Raw genomic sequence first — 17,466 nt, forward strand, 5'->3', positions numbered from 1 at the left:
GTGTGAACATGTGGACGAGAGCAACAGGACAGAATATTTGACACCGGAGCAGTTGGGGTCTGTCCAGGCCACATGGCCACCACAGCTGACCCTGTCCCTCTGGGTGGATCTCTCAGGCTCCACGGTTGTCTTCTGGGAATCACACCTGGAGCCCTTCTCAGCCCTCCAGGTGCCACCCTGAGTTGCATCAGCTGTGGGTTCCCACCCCCGGACTTGCAGGCACCCATGGTGGCCTGTCCCCCCCGGGCTGGCTGCCCAGGGGCAGAGCGCACTCCCTGCCCCAACTGTCTGTGCAGCCGTGTCAGCCCATGAGCTCGGCCAGTGCATCCGAGCCCTGACTCTGAGGCTGGGTCTGCAGGAGCCCCGAGCTGGGCCTCAGACTCCTCTGACATAGGAAGGCCCCCACCACCACCGTGAGCCTACATCCTTCCACTCTCCCTTGCAATTTCACACACCCCGATTGTATCCAGGCAGTGGAGGCTCCCCAGGAGGACCTGTGGCATTTGTGGCTGCAGACTCGTCTCAGGGGCTATCCAGGCAGTCCTGCTGGGTCTGAAGGGGCTGAGAATGTCTACGGAATGCTCAGTCCACGCGGGTGAACCCTGAATATGTGTCTTTCCCTCCCTGCTGCAGCCCCGAGCGGGAGACGGCAGCCGATGCGGACGTCAGGTACTGTGACCCCGAGCACCGCCCCCTGGGGCAGACCTCCTCAGAGGGGGTCTCTGGCCTGAGGAGCCACAGAGCTCAAGAAGGCAGCCCCCCAGGTCCAACCCGGCCACAGAGGAGGCCAGGGAGAGCGCTGTGCTTCTAGCGTGCCTGGGAGACTGCTGCTGCTTCCATGCATCAAGCCCTTCACACCAGATCGTTTTTATCCCTGTGGTCATCTTTTCCTTTTCTTTCTTTGTCTTCAGAAACCATACCACGCTGAACATGATTTCCTTAACACCGCTCTTTTTAAAATTTCCATTTGGAGAGTTAGCTGCTAACATCAAAGTTGAGTGGTTTGAGGGCTACACAAGGAAGGAGGAGATCAGGGTTCAAGTGTTCGCTTATTTGGCTTCTCCCAGGCTCTGGGTAGACCTGGGGAGGGGAACAGACAGCAGGGGTGGGACAGGGAGGGGTGGAGAGCAGGGAGGGGTCGAGGTCCCATATGCCCCAGTCAGCTAAGACCCAGCACCCAAGCCTGCCTCAGGCCTTGGGGGATGGAGAGGCCACCAGGAGCCACACACAGAGCAGATTTCAGCCAACTGCACTTCCTTATCTTCGCGCTGCCCCCACCCCCTAGCCCCAGTTTTATCCGTCAGCTTGGTAACCACCTCTGACAGTGACCCCCTGAGAATGCCTCCCCTACTCCTGCCCTGCTCTTTTCCAGGAAGAGAGGCCCAGTGGCCTATGCTTCTCAGAAGCCGTGGCTGCTAAATGCCACCGTGGAGGAGAACATCACCTTTGAGAGTCCCTTCAACAAGCAACGGTAAACGCCTCCCAGAGGGAGGCAGGCTGGAGGAGGGGAGAAATTGGTCTTATTTCAGTCTCCCTCCCCTGCCCCTAAGCCCAGCCAGCTGCCTGCTCCTCCATCCATCTCCCTCACCCCGCCATCCTGCTCTCCAGTCCACTGATCTGGATTCCAGCCTGTTCCATATGGTCCATCTGGAAATGATCCAGATGTGCTGGACATTGGGGCAGTCCAGCTCCCATGGTTGAGAGGGTAGGAGGGGAGGGAGGTGTGGGCGCACTAGTGCCTCCTCTTGAGGTTGGTGAAAAGGCTCCCCCAGAGCTCTGCCCTTTTCATTCTCATGATTCCCCACCCCCAGCTCTGCAGCTCACACACAAATCCCTCCAGGGCTAATGACTGCTGATATCCATGGAGCTCTTTCCAGAGGCTCTTGGTATTTGTGATTTCTTCTAAGGCTCACACCAATCCCAGTAGGCAGGTACTATTATTATCCCCATTTTATAGATGAGGAAACCAAGACTCAGGAAGGTTAGGTAACTTGCCCAAGACCACCCAGCCAGGAAGTGACAGAAATGGGTTTCAAATCCATCTTCCTAACACCCAAGTACCTGTCACCAAGACGCTCTGATGCCTCCATGCACACTGGCTGGCACCCACCCAGGCTGAGAGCTGGCCAGGGAAGTGTGAGGGGAGCAGGCTGGGTAAATATTTGAGCAGCCATCATCATTTACTGCCTCAACAAATCAGCAGTGATTTTTCCCTGGCAGTGCCCCAAGCGTGGGCTCTGCTCTAGCTTTTCCCACCACACAGGGGCCACAGGCCCTCTCTTGTCACTTACATGGCTATTTGCTCCCATCCAATTTCATCCTTCAAATATTTAACTTGCTCCAAGATGGTGTCAGGTGCTGCCCTCAGCTCTTTTCAAGCTCACGTGGTGTTTACTCACACGCATCAGGAGGCCCATTAAAGCCATCGCTCATCCTGGCACAGCTGCCCGGAGGGTAATGACCCTCTGCAGAAGCTCAGGCCCACCTCTGGCCAGGCTGCTCAGCTGTGTCCCCACCCCGCCTCACTGCAGGTACAAGATGGTCATTGAAGCCTGCTCCCTACAGCCAGACATCGACATCTTGCCCCATGGAGACCAGACCCAGATTGGGGAACGGGTTAGTAGCAACCTCCAGGGGAGTTACTCAAAGCTGGGGTCCTCGGCCTCCCCTGCTCCCCACCCATCACCATCACCACGCCCTGAGATCGTTCTCAGGGAGAGTAGGGAATGTGAAATGAAAGAGGGGGAAGGTTGGAGAGTGCCTGCCATGGAATCAAAATGATATCCTTGAGCCTTGGGCTGGTGTCTGTCCTGGACAAGTTTCCAGTCTTGCTGGGTGCAGAGGTCAGCTTAGCACTTTCCCAGACTGGGTAGGGATTGACGTCTCCACTGACACCCCGAGTATGTACTGAGAGCCGCCCAGCAGTGTGCCAGGCTCAGGGTTGTTCTTCCTGTTCCATCCTCAGGTGGGGTCCCTCCTCCATAAACTTAGATCAATAGGATTCTCCCATGGCTGTCCTCCTGGCGTGTGATTTAAATCCCCTCTTCCTAGGGTTTCCCTGATAGCTCAGTTGGTAAGGAGTCCACCTGCAATGCAGGAAACCCTGGTTCCATTCTGGGTCAGGAAGATCCACTGGAGAAGGGATAGGCTACCCACTCCAGTATTCTTGGGCTTCCCTTGTGGCTCAGCTAGTAAAGAATCCACCTGCAATGCAGGAGACCTGGGTTTGATCTATGAGTTGGGAAGATCGCTACCCACTCCAGTATTCTGGCCTGGAGAATTCCATGGGGTAGCAAAGAGTCGGACGTGACTGAGAGACTTTCACTTTCCTCTGTCCTGGTTTTCATGGGTCAGATGGTCCCTAGCACCTACATGATGAATTGTCAAAGGCTTGGGGATCATTCTCCCCACTTCTGAATGAATTCACTGAACGTGTACAAGTTCCTCCTCTGTACCAGATTAGGAGGGGCAAAGAGGCGAATGAAGCCAAAGAGCTCACATCAAGTAGGGGCCTGGACAGTCTCTGCCGCAGGGCTGTGCGGGCCTGACCTTTCCTCCCCTTTGGCGGCAGGGCATCAACCTGTCTGGTGGTCAGCGCCAGCGAATCAGCGTGGCCCGAGCCCTCTACCAGCACACCAATGTCGTCTTCTTGGTGAGTGCACCAGCCAGCAACTTCCTTGAGGTCCTTGTGTCTGGCTGCCCCCTTGGTTCAGACAGACAGACAGACACACACACACACCATCACCAAACAACATCCCTCTCCAGGAGCAAACTTCTGCCAGAGATATTACCTACTGATCTTTTTTTTTAAATTAATTTATTTTAATTGAAGGCTAATTACTTTACAATACTGTAGTGGTTTTTGCCACACATTGACATGAATCAGCCATGGGTGTACATGTGTTCCCCTTCCTGAACCCCCCTCCCAACTCTCTCCCTACCTACTGATCTTACTGATGGAAAAACTGAGACAAGATTAGTCCAGCTGATCAATGTGGACGTCACACAGCTCTGCAGTAGCCACGAGGGGAGGCGAGCAGTAATTATAGACCCCTTCTTTGTAGAACATCCCCAACCTATTAATACTTATTTAGCCCAAATATAAGAATCACAAATACATGGAAAGTGAGTTGCCACTTCCTGTTTCACGCCCAGAGCAGACGTTGCTAATTGACCTGTTTTCTTTCCCATGAAAACTTAACTTGGCCTCAGAATCCTTCTTAACACAGCACTCCAGGTAACCTCTGATAATCAAACATGAGATAAAACTTGGCTGTACCTGCCCTCCTTCATGCCAAGTTCTGTGTGGTGTGCCTTAGTTGATACTGAAGAATTCCAAGACATAGCCCTTGGCTTCAGAGGCTTAGAATCTAATTAGAGAAACAGAGCTCGCCCATACTCAAGAGCCACAGCCCACTTGAAAGCCAAACTGTGTGACAGACTATGAAGGGCCTTGTCCAGGGAGACAATTGTGAGGACAAGAGTAATCAGGGAGGGCTTCATAGAAGAGAGTATTAAAGAGTGAGTCAGTTAAACAGAAGGAAAGAGGGAGCCATTTGGACGGACCGTTGGAAGAAGGACTCTCAGGTCTCTGATCCTAGTTTTATCCTCCACCCCGCCACCTGCCCACTAAACTCACTGCATAATGGAAAGGTTCACAGTGTTTGTTACCATCTGACACAGGCATAGCATTTTACAAAGTGCTAGCTTATTCATGATCCCTGGTGAGCTTTAAACAACCTTGTTAGAGAGAAGTAAAGTGGATATTTTAATTTATTTCAGCTAACTTTTAAGCTCCTACTCTATACTAGGCACGGGCACAGGGGATACCAGTTCTTGCGGGTCCCACGGTCTGGGGTAGACAAATAGCGATCCGATCTGACTTCCTGCAGGGTATCCCTGGAACAGAGGGAGGGAAGACTAAGCTCAGGTATCAGAAAAAGGACACGGGAAGAGCTGGTGCTTAGGGGAAGTGCTGAAGGATGAATAATAGTTCACCGGACAGACAAAAGGCAGATCAGCACTCCAGGCAGAGGGGAAAGCTTGGGCAAAGGCCTGGAATGGCAGATTCCCTGGAAATCAGAGCACAGGGAGCCTTTACAAGACAGATGGGAAGTGAAGCTGGAACGGAAGACTGAGCAGGTGGGAAAGGATCTGGATTAGGGTGCTAAGGAATTCGGACGTAATAGACTATGGGGAGTCACTGGAGGTTCAGGAGTCAGGAAGTGCTTATGATTAGATCTGTTTGAGAGTGATGACTGATAGCCCATTTTAAGATGAGGCAACTGAGGTCCAGAGAGGTTAGGTACACTATCCAAGGCCACACAGCCCAAGTGGTGTCAGTCCCTAAACCAGAGCATGTACATCCACTGTTTTTACATCCACTGTTACCCACCCCCTTGCTTGCTCCTGTTTTCTCCCATCTACCCAGGATGACCCCTTCTCAGCTCTCGATGTCCATCTGAGTGACCATCTGATGCAGGCCGGGATCCTTGAGCTGCTTCGAGATGATAAGAGGACAGTGGTCCTAGTGACCCACAAGCTACAGTATCTACCACATGCAGACTGGGTGAGGGGCCAGCAGTGGGTCAAACTGTGGCGGGCTATGGTGGGAGAGGCAGTTGGGTGTCTTCAAAGGACTCAATCAGATGTCTCATCAGCAATTGCTGAGGGTCACAGAGCAGAAGAGAGCAGCACTGGATGGCTTCACTCAGGCTGGGCCATCAGGGAGACCTGGCATAGTCCAGGTGTTTGGTGTCACCTAGAGTTGCAGACATCTGCATCCTGACCGGGGGCCCCGGGGATACACACAAGGTCAGCACCAAGAAGTCTCAGAAAGAAGCAGACACTCAGTTCCTACTTCTGTTTCCTACCCGGTTTGATGACTCATTCCCCTGTCCTTGGGGAGTGCCCATGCGGACAGGAGAGGCATCTTCCTGCCCACTAGTGCGTCAGATTCAAGTTGGGATTAAATGGGAAATATGGAAACAAACAATGGCAGTAGTAATAGAAACATCAGTGTCATCAGTAGAATGAAATATCATATCAGTTAAATTTCCATATTCCTCAACATGAAGACAGTAGTTATTTTTCAAAAAATTGGAAAGCATTTAATTTTTAAGATGAAAATTATGTGACTTTTGAAATTGGGGCCTTGCCTGAATCCTGCATAAATTTGTCTGGGAAAATGAGGCCCTTCCTAAGCTTCAGGTCTGTGTTAAATGCCCCTGATAATTCCCCTCAAATAAGTCTTCCTTCTACATGTAGTAAGATCTTCCCTCTACTAGGAATAAAAAGGAAAAAAAAAAATCCAGATTTCTCAAAAAAGCTATTAAAGCAGGAAAAAAGCAGGAGGGGGGGCAGGGGAGGCAGAATCCAGATTTTTAAAATAGCTTTTAAAGGAGATACAAGTTTGTGTCTGAGTTTCTGTGGTGACCCTGATGAGACAATTCAGGAGAATCCTTGGTCCAAAGAAGGCAAACACCGGGGTGCCTGGTTCCTTAAGTGAACAGGACTTCGGGGCATCGATCCTTGAACCCCAGCATGGGGTGAATGGGAGTGAGAAGAGCAGGGTGGGTTTCTGGATTAATGATGAGTCTATGTGAGTATAAAACATTGAATGTTTCAAATAAAATATGTGTTATTGATCCCAAAGAGGCCTCACACATTTAGACCAACAGGTGCTTTGCCAAACACTGGTGGAACCTGTCAGGCCTGCTGTGAGGAGGAGCTAAGGGTAATGAGCTGTTAGCCCATTAAGTGCAGGCAAACAGCTGTCATTGCTGGAGTCTTTGGAGGATAACCAGACAACTTGACCAGGATGCACTAATTTGCTCCGCAAACCCTCCTATCAACCACGGGGCAACCACTGAGAACAACCCCCGAGATGTGCCAGATTCTAAATCCTGGAGTATCCTGCTGAGGGCAGTGGGTGAGCTGGAGCCATTTGTGGTGGGGAAGGGATGCGTGCGCTGTGCACATCTGTCTCAGACCCCTCGGTCAGGCAGGGGTATGACCTCCACTCCCCCGCCTCAGCCAGCCCCCACCGAGTTTGTTTCTGCCTTTTTAGATCATTGCGATGAAGGATGGCACCATCCAGAGAGAGGGCACACTCAAGGACTTCCAGAGGTCTGAATGCCAGCTCTTTGAGCACTGGAAGACCCTGATGAATCGGCAGGACCAAGAGCTGGAGAAGGTGGGTGTAGCCTGGGAGCCAGGCAGCCTGGCCCCTGAGGATAAGGTTCTGCTAGAACCTGAACTCAGAAAGGCCTTCCTGCCCTCATTGGCCCTAGGAAGCCCCCCACCAAACACACACAAAGGACAGATGTGAGAGCTGGGCATGAAATTGCTCCTACTAGACAGCCAGCACCTGTGCCAGCTACCCAAGGCAGAGTCAGGCCAATGCCTTCCCCATGTCCTGAGATAGTCAGATACCATTTAGTTACAAAGCTTCAGAAAACCAACTCAGACTGGCTAAACAAAGAGAAAAAGGGGGTGGGGAGTTAAGGATTTACTGGCTCAGGAAACTAGAATGTCCAGTGATGCTATAGCTTCAGGTAGAGCTGGATCCAGGTGATCAAGCAATATCATCAGGAATCTCATTCTCCCCATCCCTTGGCTCTGCTTCTCTCACACCGGCTTCATTCTCATGGAGGCAGTGAGGGCCATCGGCATCTCAGCCTTCCATTCTTCCAGGTCAGCAGCTCTGCCAGAAAGACAGCACCTGTTTTATGATAGTTTAGCAAAAGTCCCGGGGCTGACTCCTGTTGGTCTGGTTTGGTCATGGGCCCATCCTGAACAAATCATTGTGGTCAGGGATGTGGAATGTGAAGACTGACCAGTCCTGGGTCACATGCCCACTCTGGGAGCCAGAGAGAATGATTAGCCCACCTGAATCACAGAAACTAAGAATAAGGGAGAGGTGGTCTCCCACAGGGATACTGGGATGCTAGTCGCTGATGCAGGGGAAGGAGTAAATTCTGGCAGGCAAATATGTGTCCATCTGGACCATCCTTTAGGCAGGGGCAATTTGCTGCCAGTGGTCATCACCAGGGGTGGTTCCCTCCTACCCCCCTCCCTTTTCCCCTCTGCACACCCTGAGGACATCAGCCAGGCCCCATCTATCTTTCAGGAAACCGTCATGGAGAGAAAAGCTACAGAGCCACCCCAGGGCCTGCCCCGAGCCATGTCCTCCAGAGATGGGCTCCCGCAGGACGAGGAAGAGGAGGAAGGTACAGACAGTGGGACTGGAGTGGAATCATGGCCTGAGGTCTGCTCCACCACGAGGAGACTGAGGGCTGGGGTTCTGGGAGTGGGGAGATGGTGTGCCTCTGATGCATGCCCTCCCTGCCCCGTGCACCTCAGTCTCCCCAACTGTAAGTGGGGCTGATACAACCCCTGGTTCTCTTCAGAGGGGTGTGCAAGGTGAATCCATCAGGGGTTCTTACACCTGCAGAGGACGCGGCCGAGAGCGAGGAGGAGGACAACCTGTCATCGGTGCTGCACCAGCGTGCCAAGATCCCATGGCGGGCCTGTGCCAAGTACCTGTCCTCGGCCGGCATCCTGCTCCTCTCGCTGCTCGTCTTCTCCCAGCTGCTCAAGCACATGGTCTTGGTGGCCATTGACTACTGGCTGGCCAAGTGGACTGACAGTGCCCTGACCCTGAGCCCCATGGCCAGGAACTGCTCCCTCAGCCAGGTGGGTCCGGCAGCCCCAGGGCCAGGGCCAGGGGAGGGGGAGGACTGAGCTCTGGCCGCCCCCCACAGGATGCCAGCCTCATTCTCTGCCAGGCCCAGGAGTGTTCCCTCAACCAGACCGGCTACGCCATGGTGTTCACGGTGCTCTGCAGCCTGGGCATCGTGCTGTGCCTCGTCACATCCGTCACAGTGGAATGGACAGGGCTGAAGGTGGCCAAGAGGTTGCACCGCAGCCTGCTGAACCAGATCATCCTGGCTCCCATGAGGTAGCCCTCTGCCCTGGCTGTGCCTGGCTGTGGGCGAGTCATTGTTCTCTGGGCCTCAGCCCTCCCATCTGTAAAATGGGGATATATCCATACATTCAATCTCTATTGCAGGTCCTTAGATGTGACTCAAGGACATGAGGTGGGAAAAGCCCCCTCCTTGGTGCAGAAAACAGGGAAACTGTCATCTGCTCAGCTACACAGGGTGTTAGAAATGTCACACAGTTAGCTCATGTAATTGCCACAACAGTCCTTCAAAGGACCTGCAGGCTCGGCATGAATGTTTCCCCTTTCTGGGCAAGTGCCAACCCCAGTTCAGCTCTCCCCTTCGCTGCCTCTCCTTCCTTGCTCAGCCATTCTGCAGGTTCTGACCCCAGGGACACACAGGGTTGTTGTTCTAATCCCCTGTAATGGGATCAATCAAAACCCCAAAGGCTGCTTGGTGTGAAAGACGTTTAAAGCTGTCACAGCCCGACTGGCTGCCAACCCAGATTACAAACCCAGCAGGCAAACAAGCTATCTGACCCCTCCTCATCACCCGACCACAACTCTCCTCTCTTCAGCCTCATACTCACTCTGTGGCCCACAGACATGGCTTCCAAGTTTGCTTATCCTCTATTTGTCCCAGATCTGTGGTTCCGAAATTCTCTGAGATTGGGCTGATTCCGGGTCACAGCCAGAGCGCTGACAGCTGGAGTGGCCTCGCAGGGTCAGCCAGCTGACAGGCTGTCCCCAGGGCCCCATCCCCACCCCCAGGAGAGTCGTCTCTCTGGAGAGAACTCTATGTCCCCAGGAGGACAGCTGCTGAGTGAGGCAGGCCCAGTGAGAAGCAGAGAATGGTGGCAGGGTCAGAGAGGCTGGGAAGGGGCCAGCACCCCTTTGGGCAGCCGCGGGAATTCTCAGGGACACAGGCCAGATGTGTACAGACCTACCAAGGCAACTGCCCTGGGAAGGCAGACCTGGGGATGACTCCAGAGATGTGGAAACAAAAAAATAACTACCCTCCTTCAGTAAACAGGAAGGAAATCAATACAAGGATGAGTAACTGTCCTCTGATCGCCTCTTAGGTTTTTTGAGACCACTCCCCTTGGAAGCATCCTGAACAGATTTTCATCTGATTGTAACACCATCGACCAGGTACGTAAGATCGCGGTGACGTATGTCCCCAGTCCAAAGAGAAGCCAGGTCCCCAGGAGCTTCTGTCTGACGCTGGCTTCCCCAGATCAGCTGATCAGAGCCTTGGGCTAGGAATCTAGTGGGCTCCATCTGATTATAACGCTGCCTCCGGACCTGGGGCCTCCCCTGGGAGACTCTCTTAATGAGGCCGGAGGAAACCACATCCTTTTGGCTTCTGGCCAAGCCCACTCTGGCTCACAAGAAGGTTCCAGCATACTCTGCACCAAGGTGACTGAGTTTGTGGAAAACAAGCATTTTGAGTCTGCCTACATTCTTGTTCTTCATCATACTAAATGGTGAAAAAGCAAAGTCCTAATGCTTGGTCTCAGGGGGCCTACAGTGTGGCTGCAGGGACAAGACATGGACCAGTAGTAAAGAAAGAGCAAAGCCTGGCAGCAGGTAACATGCTGAAGATGACCCAATACCAAAATTCACCTCCCAGAACTTCCCTGCTGGTCCAGTGGAAGAATGCACCTTCCAGTGCAGAGGATGAGGGTTCCATTCCTGGAGGGGGAACTAAGATCCCACATGTCGTGGGGCAACTAAGCCCGCGTGCTGCAACAGCTAAGCCCAGAGGGCCTCAGCTAGAGAGCCTGCAAGCCACAAACTACAGAGCCCAAGAGCTCTGGAACCCGCAGGCTGCTCCCACATACCACAACCAAGATCCCACGTGCCACAACTAAGACTCAATGCAGCCATACATAAAATTTTTTTTTAAGCTTTGGAAAAAAAACTCACCTCCCTTTCTCACCCTCCCTTCCCGCAGCACATCCCGTCCACGCTGGAGTGTCTGAGCCGCTCCACCCTGCTCTGTGTCTCAGCCCTGGCCGTCATCTCCTATGTCACACCGGTGTTCCTCGTGGCCCTCCTGCCCCTGGCTGTCGTGTGCTACTTCATCCAGAAGTACTTCCGGGTGGCATCCAGGTGATGGCAGCACTTGCCAGTGGGGGTGAGGGATAGGAGCTGCTTTGCAACAGGCACTTCAGGTCTGTTATCAGAATCATCGCAGAACTGGTAGAGTCATCTCCCCTTCCCCAAAATGAAAATAGAAATATTCATATTCCACTATCCTAATGTAAGCATCTGGCAGCACACACACACTGCAGTTACTGTCTGAACTATTTCATGGGGTGATACGCTCAGGAATGGGGTTTGCTAGGTCAGGGCGTATACATGCGACTATGCCCTTCATTCATTTTGCCAAAATGCTGCCCAGAAGGATTGTATGATTCTAGTGTCCAGGCTGATTGCTGATGCATAAAATCAGAGGGCACCTGATGTGATGGGTCTGATGGCAACCAGACCTCCCAACTCACGTGGGTCCAGAGCAAGGCTAGAGAAATCCTTGACTTGAGGGGGCCTCTGACAGCCTTTCTCATTGATCACACTCACCTTCATGGGCCACGGAACCACGCATGGCTCTTTCCCACTCAAAATTTTCTAAGAACATTTTCTAAGAAGTTCTCTCTGGGAGTGATTCTATTAAGCTCACAGATCCAAAGATTTGTAGGACCAGTTTTTAAGAGCCTCTAGGCCGGTGTTTCTCAAACTGCCAACCACAACCTATCAGTGGGCCATGATATCAGTATCATAGATCACAACCAGTTTTTCAATGAAATAGAATATACATATAGAAAATATCAGACTGATTCGCCTATAGTAACAGTACGCTTTGCTTGATGAAACCTTTGTTTTGGCTGTGTATGGGTGTGTGTGTTGGGGGGGGGTGTGCATGTGTGTGTACTGATTTGTAATATAAAATGCGTTTGTTACTGGGGTTGTGGTCAGAAAGGTTAAGGATGTCTCCCAAGTACACAGATTTTGTTAGAAATGAGTCAAAATACTGATTGGGTATAATAATAATAATTAAATTTAGATACATTTTGGCTATAACTACCTTGCCCACAAGGATCAAGATCTGTATAAATGGCTTTTTGCCTGGTTGATCCGGAATCCCTTGGTACCCACGAAGAGCAAAGTGCATTGATATTCACAAAATTGCAGAGGCTTTTTAAACACTATACAAGCTGTTCTACAAAGTTCATTTCTTCTGCCAGAGAAACCACCCTATTCCCCGCATCCACTCTGGCCGTGGGTGTGGTTTGTCCAGGAAAGCTGCTTCCTGCATTCCATCCTGGCCTCCCGGGCACTAATACACTTGTCAAGGTGCAGCTGTGGGGAGCAGGAGCAAATTCTGTTGCCATGGAAACCACTGGCCTTTCCCTCTCAAGGAGCTCTTTAGATCCTGGCCTGTGACATGCCATCACCTGTGGTGGTTATTGGGGAGTTTGGTCCTCTTGTTCCTTTGACTGGCTGTTGAGGTTGTTCACCTCTGAAAGGGAACCAACACTGCCTGCAGAGCCTCACCAGAGTGAGGCGCTGCAGCAAAGCCAGTGGACAGATGCAGATGTGAGGTGGATGACGTGCGTGATAACGGTAACCTTTCAGCATGCTCTGCTTAAGCATCTGCATAAACAAGCCCATCCAGTCCTCACGACTGCTTGATGGGGTGGTACCCTCCGCTTCCATCTTCACAGGGGAAAACTGAGGCCCAGAGGGGTGAAGCCATTTGGCCCCACAATAGTAGGGGTGGAGCTAGGATTCAGACCCAGGCTGAGCCCCGACCTACCCTCTTAACCATTCGGCTCTGCTCCCCGCTTCCCCCACAGGGACCTGCAGCAGCTGGACGACACCACCCAGCTCCCGCTGCTCTCACACTTCGCTGAAACTGTGGAAGGGCTCACCACCATCCGGGCTTTCAGGTACCAGATTCACCCTGGAGGGTAGGGGGGTGGGGATGGAACCAGGGTCACAGGTCACGGGATTTGATTCTCAGGGCTCCGCTTAGGAAAGCCCAGAACACATGTCTCCCAGCCCCTCATCAGGCCCCGAGGCTGGTCTACCCGAGGGGTCAGGTCCACTGGGCTCCAGCTGCATGATCCAGAGGGGAGACTCTCAGACCTGGAGCCAAGCCCAGGGCCTCTGTGAACTAAGGTAAAACGTGAAAAGAGACAAGGCCGAGACAATTCCTCACAAATCTATGCTAGAAAGGGCTTCACGTGTGTGGGCCAACCCTGAGGCCATCTTTCGAGACACTACTGTGAGCCAAACACTAGCACTGCTGAATACTTTACATGCCAGTACTCATTCATTCTGCCCTGCAATCTGACATGGAAAACTTGATGATTCCCATTTCTCAGGTAAGGAAATTGAAGTTCTCTGTAAGTTTCCACAAAGTCCAGATTTGAAGCTGGCTTGTTCATTCAACAAACATTTACTGAGTGTTCACCCAGCCCCTCGCTGGGCAGTGAAAAGATAGAAATAATTCAGATGAGCCCATACCCTGGAGGCATTTACAGCCTATGCTTTGAGCACGCCAGGACAAACCCATGTGCCAAGTACTCCGAAAGAAAGGCTGTGGTAGCATTGAAGGGAGGCAGTCATGGAAGCCTTCACTGAAGAGGTGGCATTAGTGCTAGGACTCAAAGAGTAGATAAGAGTTCACCAGGTTATAGAAACTTTCCCCAAACGTCAGTGCCCTGCCATCCTCTTAACACTCTGAGTTATGATGTTCATCTTGACAGGGGCATCTCAGGCTGCCTTGGGAGTAGGGGTTGGGGCTGTTGCTCCCCACCTCAGTCTCTGTCTGAAATATTAGAGCATCTCTCCTCTGGATAGACACGTTAGAGACATCTGACCCAGATTCTGGGGCCCCGGTCTCTAAGCCTGAGAGAATGACTCTAGGTTATTTTTAGGATGACACAGCTGTACGGGGCATGACAATAACCATGCGACACTGGCCTTGTGTCCAGGACCCTAGGGCTCAAGGAGAGGGTCTGAGGAGGCTTGTATCTCCTCCCTCCAACCCCCAAAGTCCAGCTGCCCAGACTCCTGGTACCACACCGCAGCCCCAGTTCGCTCCTTGGGGACCTGAGGCCAGCGGGAAGTCCTCTTTGGGGTCTCATCTGAGGAAAGCAAAGCCGAGTTCTGCCCTGGCCTTGGCCCTGCTCCCTGAACCTCCCCTGCCGCTGTGTGAGCCTGCGCTGTCTTCCCCATGGAAACTCCCTGGAGCCTGGCATGACTCCAGGGTTTCCTCCCAGCTTCGTCCTCTTCTCCAGTCGGAACTCCCCAGTTCTTCCACCCTTTGGACCCCTCGGCACTCCCCAGCCAACCTCTACTCTAACTTTTGGTGATGCTCCTCTTAGAATTGGTATTCTGGAGGTCTTCAGGCTGGGCCTGGGGCAGAGAGAATGTGACTTTCCTTGAGTGGGCCAGACTCCCTTGACAGGATCTGCGTGGATGCCAGCATCCTGCAACTCGCCTCAACCAAGCCTGTGGTCAACTAGAGAAACTGCTCCCTGGGAGGCCTACTCCACCTTGCACTGACACAGTGGATGATTTTTAAATTTGAATGAAGGACTTTTTAAAATCATCCCTGAAGGTGTTGAATTCATTGGCTTTTGCCCAGCAGCCTGCCCTGCCAAGAGCAAACTAGTGTTTATTTATTGGTTGTACACTTCCTGTGTGCCAGGCATGTGTGTGGATTATAACGTTTAATCCTCACAAGAGCCTTGTGACATAGGTAGGAGAAGGCCCATTCTACAGATAAGGCTGAGTAACCAGCCCGAGGTCACACAGACAGTGAGAGCTGGTTCTGGGCTTGGGACCCAGGTCTGGCTGACCCTCTGGTTTTCCTGGAAGCTCTACTTTTTCTCCCCAAAAATGTTTCAAGGATGCCCAACACTGAGTGATTATTTCAGTTCACATAGGAAATATTACTAGCCCCATGAAAAAACTTAGTTTCAGTCCTGAAACATAGCCAGTAATAGTAATACTCAGACTCTAGCCTGGTTCTGCATGACCCCAAGTCTGGGGCTCTTTCCACATTCCTTACATCATCACACACCTATCACAGAAGCCCCATCTCACATGCACCTTCATGCACACCCACCCCTCAGGCCAGTCACACACGCTTCAGGCTCTCCAGTTACACAAGCACTCACACATACACATCTTCAACATGCACTTACTCACTCAAGCCCTCAGACATGTGGTTTCACACTCCCTGCCACACACACATCTACCCTGTGGTTGGGCAATCACACCCTCTCACACCCCAGAGATTCACTTTGCTCTCCTCAGACACATGGTTTAGACTCAGACCCTTCACCCAGAAATAATCACAGCAGAACAAACACCTTCTGGGAGAGAAAAGCAAATGCCCAAGAAGATCCATCTTGAGTCCCTCTGAGTCCCCTCCATTGTTTCCCTGAGACCATGTTGAGATGGTTTTCCTTTATTCACCATCAAACAAGCACAGCTGCCCCCTCCTGTAGGCCTGGCCCAAGGTCTGAAGAGGTGGCCAAGGAGAGTGACACCAAGAGCCCAGGCTGATCAGAGAGGAGGCAGATCCATACAGAGTAACGCAAGGGAGAACATGATGAGGGCGCGAGAAGAGGGAAGAAGCCTCCAGTGTTCCTTGTACAGAAAGGTCCCATCTATCTTAGAGGGATAGGAGAAGGTTCGTTCATTCAACAAATATTTATTGACAGTGCCAGGTGCTGGGGATAGGGTTTCCCAGGTGGCATTTGTGGTAAAGAACCTGCCTGCCAATGCAGGAGACATAAGAGACGTGAGTTTGATCCCTGAGTTGGGAAGATCCCCTGCAGGAGGAAAGGGCAACCCACTCCAGTATCTTTGCCTGGAGAATCCCACAGACAGAGGAGCCTTTCAGGCTACAGTTCTTAGGGTCATGAAGAATTAGACACAACTCAGCCACTGAGCACACACAAGTGCTGGGGATACATTAGTGACCAAAACAGACAAGGTCTCCATCCTCATGGAGTTTGCAGTCTAATGAGGGAGATCGATGATAAACAGCTAGAGAAATTAATATATGAGCAGAGATTATGAAACAAACAGGCTGCAGAGATGGAGAACAGTAGGCCAGGAAAGGCTACTCCGAAGAGATGTCATTTAAGGTAAAGCCTGAAGGTTGAGAGAAATCAGCCTTGGGTAGAGCAGAGGAGAAAGCATTCCAGGCAAAGGGAACAGCATGATAAAAGGCCTTGGGTGGGGAGGAACTTGACATTGTCACAAAACTGAAAAAAGGCAAGCAATGTAATAAATTACTTTGCTGTCACTTCTGTGGCTGCAACGCAGTGAGCAAGGGGATTTGTGGCATGGAAGAAGGCTGGTGAAGTTGGCAGGGGCTGGTTCCCACAGGCAAGAAGGTGGTTCTTTATCCTAAAAAGCCTTTCATATTCCTAGCATTGGAGAGATAGGATGCAATTCATGCCTTGGGAAGCTTATGCTGGCTGCTGTGTGGAGAGTGGACTGTAGAGAGATGGCAGGTAGACCGGTTAGGAAGCTGATGCTATGGTCCAGGTAAGTTTGTGGAGGGCAAGAAGCAGGCGAGAGGCAGGCAGAGAGGCAAGGGCAGTGCTGGAGGAAGACAGAAGAGGACTGAGGGATTGGATGTGAATCAGATGACTGGATGTGAATCAGGTTTCTGGCCTGAGCAACGGGGTGGGTGGAGGAGCCCTTTAGTGTAAAAGGGAAGCCCTACAGAGGAGAACTGGTCTTGGAGTGAAAACGAGAGTCTGAAGGAGGTGGCACTCTTGACAGGTATGAATAAGAAGAAGGGAGCTGGGAAGGCATTCCAGAGAGGAGTGGCATACATCAGGTGGCAGAGGTGGCATGTTTCAGGGCTGCAGGTGAGGAGGGTCCCAGGGACTGCATGGACCAAGATTATTCCCCCTCACCCTCATCATCCTCCATCCAGGTACGAGGCCCGGTTCCAGCAGAAGCTCCTTGAATACACAGACTCCAATAACATCGCCTCCCTCTTCCTCACGGCCGCCAACAGGTGGCTAGAAGTCCGCATGGCAAGTGCCTCCCCCCACCCACCACCAGCCCTGGGACAGGGGGCTCTGATAGCGCTGTGCTGCCAGAGCAAGGGCCAAACAGGGGCTGGAGGGCGGGAAGGAAGGATGGATGCCGACTCAGGTGCACACACAGGGGTGGGTGTCAAGCCCTCCTGCTTCTCCCAACCCTGGGGGTCCTCCCTCTCTCACTGCCTGGAGGCTCGTGTGTCTGAGGTGTGGGCCCAGAGGGAGAAGAGTTGCGCGTTGAGCTGTGACAAGTGTGTGTGTCTGAAGTGGGTCATGTGGCACATGGGGCCAGCTGGTGAGGTATGCGTGTTGGGCATGGGGTGGGGGAGCACTGCTGTGTGCACATGGTGTCTGCTGGGCTCCAACCTTCATGCCCTCCTGTGTGTCTGAGGATGTGTGTGTGCAGTGCGGGGCTGGGATTCAGTCTCAGCTGAGCTG

General features: G+C 52.2%; 1 protein-coding gene across 4 annotated transcripts in view; it reads left to right on the plus strand.

Moving 5' to 3' along the window:
* Positions 1–17,466, plus strand: part of ABCC8 (ATP binding cassette subfamily C member 8) — a 78,661-nt gene that overhangs the window by 56,392 nt on the left and 4,803 nt on the right. For 3 of the 4 annotated variants that reach the window (XM_043901846.1, XM_043901852.1, XM_043901870.1), the window contains 13 exons: positions 634–669; positions 1,373–1,471; positions 2,532–2,616; positions 3,572–3,652; positions 5,432–5,569; positions 7,070–7,195; positions 8,132–8,231; positions 8,456–8,697; positions 8,766–8,962; positions 10,027–10,096; positions 10,902–11,059; positions 12,805–12,897; positions 16,920–17,022. In XM_043901846.1, coding sequence (XP_043757781.1) covers positions 634–669; positions 1,373–1,471; positions 2,532–2,616; positions 3,572–3,652; positions 5,432–5,569; positions 7,070–7,195; positions 8,132–8,231; positions 8,456–8,697; positions 8,766–8,962; positions 10,027–10,096; positions 10,902–11,059; positions 12,805–12,897; positions 16,920–17,022 — 1,528 coding nt within the window. The remainder of the gene's footprint in view (positions 1–633; positions 670–1,372; positions 1,472–2,531; positions 2,617–3,571; positions 3,653–5,431; positions 5,570–7,069; positions 7,196–8,131; positions 8,232–8,455; positions 8,698–8,765; positions 8,963–10,026; positions 10,097–10,901; positions 11,060–12,804; positions 12,898–16,919; positions 17,023–17,466) is intronic. The other variant, XM_043901861.1, reaches the window with a different exon arrangement.

This window comes from Cervus elaphus, chromosome 1, assembly GCF_910594005.1.
Source record: "Cervus elaphus chromosome 1, mCerEla1.1, whole genome shotgun sequence".
In the NCBI taxonomy this organism is placed as follows: Eukaryota; Metazoa; Chordata; class Mammalia; order Artiodactyla; family Cervidae; genus Cervus; species Cervus elaphus.